We start from the raw sequence: 7,663 nt of genomic DNA, 5'->3' as shown, positions 1-7,663 counted from the left end.
CTACCATTAGAACTTTTGTATTGAATTTAATTATTTATGGAATTCAAAGTTTGATGCGGAATTAATTACTTAGGACCTCTGTCAAAAAAAATACTTAGGACCATGTTGAATTAAATTACGACTTTTGATATTAAATAATCTGCTTACGGAGCCTTAAGCTAACCAGTGATTTTACCCCTCTTACACGCTAGTTTTGAACCCCCAAGTTGGGATCATCACAGGAGCCAAATTAAAATCCCAATTAATACTACCAATATAAGATAAGAGATGAAACACCTTATTTGATAGACCTATACATATCTTGCTGTATTTTATTGTCTGAATTAATTTGAGATATATATTTTCTTGGGACACATTTTATTTATAATCAGCAATAACAATAAGAATAGGATCTTAATTTTGAAAGAGACTAACATATAGAAGCTCATTCCAAGTATCAGGAACACCAGCAAGGCACCAGTGGCTGCAATCCATGTCCAAATGCCCACCATGTCCATAAACAGAAGGGTGGCCATCTATCCTTAGCTGGGATAGGGTTGTAATGTCCAGCAAATACACAGGCTTTTGCATGGCCTTTAGCACTTTCTCTAATACCACCTCTGCTGGGTTTGGTCCTCCAGGATACCTTAATCCCGATATTGGCTTAGTTTGCCCTGCACAAAAGTTTGCTCTTGGCTCACCCCATTGCGCTGGACTGCAACAATTCACACATGTTAACTCCAATTTCACAAAATTTTGTGTTAATTTGTTGTTTATTTGTATATGTTTTTACCATGACCACATATCTTTTTGAAAATAAATATTTTTTTATGTGGTAAAAATGGGTTGAGGGTGTGCTCTAGCTAGAGTTCTTTATCTAGTTTTTGCCCTTCACAAATTTAAAAGTCATCATAATAGTCAATCATTTTCCTACATTTCTTCACGGAGTGAAATTTATGTAAGTCACACACTCACACTCTATCTGACTCTCAGTCAGAATCAAACTTGGCTCACATGAATTTTAAGGAATAAAATATAATGAATATAAAAATAAAATAAAAATCCTTAAAGAGTTTGTGACGAAAGAGGAAGAGTGCGGTGAAACTAGACAAACAAAGGAGTGATATTGAGAGAGAAAATAAAGGGATATTTAAATAATTTTAAATAAAAATAGAAAAAGATAGTGTCTATAGAAAATGGGGGGAATTGTAAATAATTGTAAAAAGATAGTGTCATTGATTACACGAACTTGGAGAGTGAGTTTTCTAGTGAATTTTCTCAAGTGATTATAATTGAGTCACTTTAAGAATTGCTTTGAAAATAAATGGCCATGAAGAAATTGATAACATAATTTTGCAATTTCCATCTCATTACACTAGTATAGTCCATTTAAATATCATCAGATACTTACTTTTGATGATCTGGAGACACTCCTTGGAATAAAACCCTTGTTCTGGTAGGGTCAATATTATAATCAATCCATTTGGCCCATGTATTCAGCGCTATCTCGTATGCAACCAAGCGATTCATGTCTCTAACAGTACGATTTCCTACTTGAATCAAATCCCATCTACAAGCCCAAATCATACGGAAATTGAAAGACATAGAAAAGTGTTACAAATTTTTCATGTGAAATATGATGAATAGTGAAACTAGCAAAAGGATTTTATTTTACATACGGTTGTTTTCTTCCTGTGTGAAGCCACCAATGCCAAGAGTCAAATATCAATATATCTATTCCTTTCCACGTTTGGCCAGCTTGAATTGAATCTAGTTTCAGTACTCGACCAATACTCTCACTAACTATGTCCACAAGAAATGCATTGCGTGAGAACATCACCTTAACACCATAGGTCTGCAAATTATGAGATACAATTGAAGTTATGTGGTGTTTGACCCAATAATTGAACCTGAAATTAAGGTTCACTGAAACAAATTTCTAGTCTAAGCTTGAAATTTAATTCATTATTGTTAAATCAAAGATTAATTCTATGCCAAGTAGTGACCAAATTATATGTAGAGTTGTAGACATATTTGTTTTGTACGAGACTATACTGTACATGAGTTAATAATACCTACTGTCATACCAAACATATGTGAAAATACACGCGTCTAAAAATGTGTAGAAATAAAACGATTTGTTTATCATTCATAGAAGATTCTTAATTTTTTTAGGTGTAGTTAATCTTCAAAACAAATTTCCAAATTTTCTGTGCTTAAGTTGAAAGAATAAATTACTAATTATGATGAAATGTATTAGACAATTGCCAGTCTTATCTACATCTGGGTCAGCGCCTGACAATACAAAATTAATGATTCTAGTTAACAATACACTAGTAGTTAAATTGGTCATATTCATTGTTGTGGCCCAAGTTAATGATTAGATAGAAGTTTCAATGATCTTAAAATGAAGTTGTTTTCACAAAACAGTATAATATTAAGACCAGCAGGTGATCTGTATCTTAGGTGTGGACTCATTTCAAACTAATTTAAAAAAAAAAAAAAAAAAAAAGCTTGAACCATTATGTCACACTATCGATTAATTTAATGACTAGTTATTTCTTAGCAATACAATTATGCTATAATAAAAATTATGCGGATAATCTAACATAATTTGTTTCTTCCTCTACTTTTGTCGGTGTGTTTTCAACAATTTTCTTGGTTCTTCTTTTATCTGTGTGGATAATTAACAAATATGTGATTACTCTTCAATGATGGGTACAGGACACCAAAGCTTTACACCAATCCTTGTTATCAATACAACGTTCCTTCTATAAATTGTTTGGTTACCTTTTCTTGCATGCATGAGTGAGACTCTAATATCTTGGGTGTCAATTAGTTAGAGACTAGTTGTTAGAATGTATTATTCATATATATTATATATGATTGCATTTAAATTATCATATGCTCTATTTAATTTCAATGATATCCATGCAGGAATGCTTGCAACCCAATTAAACTTTTATTTTGCAACTGATCATTTGGAGTTAAAATTGGAAGAAAAACCACCTTGACATGGCTCAAGTAATTGGGGTGAATGTGAATTTGTTTAGATTTGATAGGTTTGGGTTGTGACAATGACTAAGAGAATAGGAAGAAAATTAAGAAAAATAATAGTTATAAAAGAGATCTAACCGGAAACGTGAAAATGGAGAGATCTCCATTCCTCACTAAGTTGTAAGGGGCTAGTGGCACAGCTATGTGAAGCATGCAAGTGAGTGATTGCCATTGATTCAAACTCAAAGAATCCCCCACAAACATGAGACTCCTCCCTCTATGTCTTCTTAAGAAATCTTCACCGTTGAATCTACAAAACAACAAGGTTCGTTGAAAAATGATGATAAGTGGGTCCAACACATCTTGCATGTTCTTAATGATGATTAAAATGGTTTTTTGTTTGGATCTAATGTAGCATGTGATCCAGATTGAGGACCAATTGGTTGAAAGCAACTTTACAACAGCACACTTTTAATGGAGGAAGTCTCTGCCAACGTATGGACCAAACTTTATGTGGTAGTTCAAAGATATATATAAGTTTAAGAACCTTACGTAATTAGTTGATTGATGGGAGAGTCCATGGGGATGGAAAAGAAGATATAAAACGTGCAGACAGAAGCAACAAGGTTTTTTGGGTTAAAGGATGACAAATTAAATCACAAACATAATCAAATTAGTTTTAAATTGTGATTGCAGTCGATCACAATCGTAATTTCGTTGCAATCCTTGCCATGATGGAAAATTGTAAATAAATACAGCCAATGCAATTACAATTATAGAGTCCAAAAACCTTAACACTATACAGCCAAAATCACGATCACAGACTATTTTTTAAAACCTTAAACACAATCATTATTATTCTTTAATTGATCTGATGAATAATGGGTTAGGAGAAATCTGAATAGTTTCATAAAGTTAACTTCGTAAGGCTGTTAAAGATAAAGCATAAGCTGGATATGACATAACTTGGAAATGTGGTCTCCAGCTTGGTACATAGTCCATTGTCCCTCTTATAAGACGAGTAACGTAACAAGTTCAGCCTTTTCCAAAGGAACAGTATTTGTTTGTTTGTTTCCTTTTTCTATAATATATATTATTCTTATCTATCCTCTCTTCCATTTGTATTTTGGGATGAGCAAAATTTTAAAACAATGACAAGATTTATCTTTTTTCAAATGGTAGCAAAGGAACAAAGAGAATTAGGAAATAAAATTATAGATAAACTATTATAATATTTTCTTCAAGATTTTAAAATGACAATTGCAATTATTGAAATTTTTAAGAATTAGAAACAAAAAAGACTGATCCAGCTTACTTGTAATTGTGATATGCTAACACAATATCACTAATGAGCGCTCTACTTTTGTCTTAATAAACAAGTAAAACGTCATTTCATGGTTCTAATATCTTTCTTTTTATAGAGATAACAACTGGGCCATGAGGAATTGTGAAATCTCCATCTGATATTACGTACAATTCATTAAATTGTGGGGTCTTAAGGCCTAATCCTTAACTTCAAGGTTATTTATTCTTTCTTGTTTTATAATAAAGTCATTATTTGACAAAGGTCTTTTACCCTTATAAGGTGAACTAATTAATTAGTTGTTGATTTGTACTTCATGGATTGAGTCCCATTAATTCCAAGAGCATAACAGCACCAGGATTCGATTCCTTGAAGCAATATACTAGTTAAAGATAACTACATGCAATCCATGACTCATGTTTCCTTCCTAATATTCTAATTTCCCTTGAAGTTGATCAATGTCCAGAATTTTTGTATTATTCAATTATGGAAAGCATGATAAAAAATAAAAAATTTAAATTACGTTTTTTCATTGACTGTGTAATGTTTCTATATAATTTTATATATACAAGTAAATGTTTTTATACCGACAAAATTTAAAAAGCCTTAAATACTCACTATGTTTCTAAATACAGTAATATATAGTTATTTAAAGTTGTTTTACATTAATCAAGGAAATCAATATTTTTATTTTTATTTTTGATGAAATGGTGAGTTTTATTTCCTATCATACCCCTCGCAATTAACCTTCTAACTACAGTTAATTTTTTCATAATACATCCATTTATCTCACTGCAATTATTTCTTCATAATACATCCATTTCTCTCACTGTAATTATTTTTTATTGTTATAATGAACTAATTTCTCTTTCTTTAATAAATCGTTAACTTCTTTATTTAATGTACTCTCACTCTCTAAAATTAAGTAGCTAGTAATCTTTGACGAACTTTTCAATTATGTATTATGCTATTTTGTGATAGAAAATATATTACGATAGAATAAATAGAAAAGTAAAGAATATTATAATAGAAAGAGAGAAAATAAATTATAAAAGGTATAAAAAATATACAATTTTTTTATACATGTAAATGTTTTTATACCAACAAAAATAGTCTTAAAACTGTGAAAAGAACAAATATACAAGAAAAATATCTTTTTTCTAAAAAGTCAGCACCTAAAATGGAACAGAGGGAGTATATATGACTTTTCTTTGACAATTTATTATAGGATGAAAATATAAATAAATTTATAATTGCATTCTAACTAAGTCCAAAAACTAAAGAATGAAAAAAAAAACATCTAGATTAAAGTAAAATATCATCATTTGGATGAAAAGACTTAATTTTGGAAAGAGGAAAAACCATATAAAAAAAAACAGATATCCCCAGCAAAAAAAACGTGCATGATGAATCTATGTAGCAATAGTCATATTGCATGGCACTGATAAAAAAAACAATGAACAACTGACACAGAGAAAGAGAAAAGCAAATAAAAGATATGTATACTTACCTTGTTAAGTTGCAGCCTGCTGGCTGCCATCTATATTTGAGATAGAACTTATCCGGTCTGCCATTGTTTTGACAATCAAATTCTTTCTCTATAAAGGGACACTGTGAGGTTGCATAAAGAGGGTATGATTCATCATAAACCCAACTTCCTTGGAACAAATTACAACCATAATTCTCTGCAAAGCCTCTTCCATGTATCTGAATGAGAAAGGTAAGAAACAGCAAAACGGAAATTGAGAAAGACCACCCCATTGGACTGAAAGAGTGATGATGAAAGGTGGAAGTAGTAGTAATACTAGAGTTAAGGCTCACAATAAATATGATAATCAATAGACAAGGTGGTGTGTGGCGGTGGTGTTTGGATTTTGAGTTTTATTTGTAAATGTGATGCGGTAGTTGAATTGGTAACTGCCAAAAGGGTGATGGAAGAAAGCCGTTTCAAATTTGTTTATGTAGTTTTGTATTTACGACTAATTTGTGCAAGTGGCAAAAGTAACATCAATGCATTTAAATCAATAATCACATGTAATGAATCTTATTAAATGGGGAGAAATTTTTCCGTGATAAGAATAAGAATGAAAATCAACGGTTACAAATTGTGATATATATTATAATTATTTAAATAATCAAATATCTTATTTTCAGTTCTCTTAAAAATTAACTTATATGGAGTAACCCACGATGCAATTAAATTACAATAATAATTAGCATGTATTATTTGTATACTAAATTAATTAATAATTAATTACAGAACCTTTAAAAAAAAAAATAACTACAAAACACTTAAAATGCAGTAAAAAAACACAAAACACTTAAAATAATATTAATTATCTTTCGCTCCTCTCTCTTACAAACATTAATTTTCTAATTAAATTCAAATTCATTATCTAATTAAATTCACATTTCAAATAATTTTTCATTAACAGTAGCATAATAACATTCACGCCACATTTTCAAAATTTAGCCAGCTACAATTTCATTATTTTCTTCTCTGCTATAAATATCTCTCTTATAACCCTTCTATTAAAGAATTCCCTTTTTTCATATTTATAGTAGATGACATTCCTTCATCTAAAAAGTTATTTGGTTCATAAGTAAAGGATTTTGGGAACTTCTCAATGATAAATTTAATTACATTTTTCGTGGCTTGTTGTGCTGATATTTTTTTTTACATAGTCGGAGAAAAGCTAATAAATAAATGATAAAGATTAGTAATTTTGCAAAACAATGTTATTATTAATATTATAATAAAAATTAAAATAACACTTATTAGGATGTTATAAGAGAAAAATAAGTAATTAATATTATATTAAATAGCTAACCGGCACTTATATTAAGACTTATTTTTTATATGTTACCTGGCACTTGTTATGGGACTTATTTTATTATTATTTTTTATATAAACATAATTATCTCTTAATTTATGTTTTAAATATTTATTTTCATAATTTTTTTAAATTTAATTATATATTTTAAAAAATATTTTATTGAATTAGTGAAGACAAGTTAGTAAATTAAAAATACTTTAGTATCTATTTTAATTAAAAATATATTTTAAAAGTTTATAACAAATATTCCTTAGCGATATAAGTTAAATAGACAAATTAACATTGGAGGGAAAGGACTCTATAATTCTCACATCTCTCGAGTGACAAAAATGTAATATATATCAAATAAGTATTCAGATAAAACGAGAATATATCTAATGTAACATACCCTATGACATCGAGTACCCTTCCGGTCATATATCCATATATTTTGTACAACACATTTCGACCTTCAACATATACAAGTGACGAGTATCATTTGGCCATGATTATCGTCAATAAACCCACTTAAGGATAATTGCTTGGTTAGAAGTACCTAAACAAGATT

General features: G+C 29.7%; 1 protein-coding gene across 1 annotated transcript; it reads right to left on the bottom strand.

The window, feature by feature from the left end:
* Window positions 1-280: 280 nt before the first annotated feature.
* LOC100802364 (protein trichome birefringence-like 43) lies at window positions 281-6,255 on the bottom strand. The gene is made up of 5 exons (XM_003551853.5): window positions 5,790-6,255; window positions 3,115-3,286; window positions 1,659-1,834; window positions 1,391-1,549; window positions 281-694 (listed from the first exon to the last, which is right to left on the bottom strand). The coding sequence occupies exons 1-5, from the start codon at window positions 6,038-6,040 to the stop codon at window positions 394-396; spliced, it is 1,059 nt and encodes a 352-aa protein (XP_003551901.1). The 5' UTR covers window positions 6,041-6,255; the 3' UTR covers window positions 281-393.
* Between the last annotated feature and the right edge of the window lie 1,408 nt (window positions 6,256-7,663).

Source organism: Glycine max, chromosome 18 (genome assembly GCF_000004515.6).
Source record: "Glycine max cultivar Williams 82 chromosome 18, Glycine_max_v4.0, whole genome shotgun sequence".
Lineage (NCBI taxonomy): Eukaryota > Viridiplantae > Streptophyta > Magnoliopsida > Fabales > Fabaceae > Glycine > Glycine max.
Note: the sequence above shows the minus strand (reverse complement) of the source record. Positions and strands in the feature narration are given on the sequence as shown.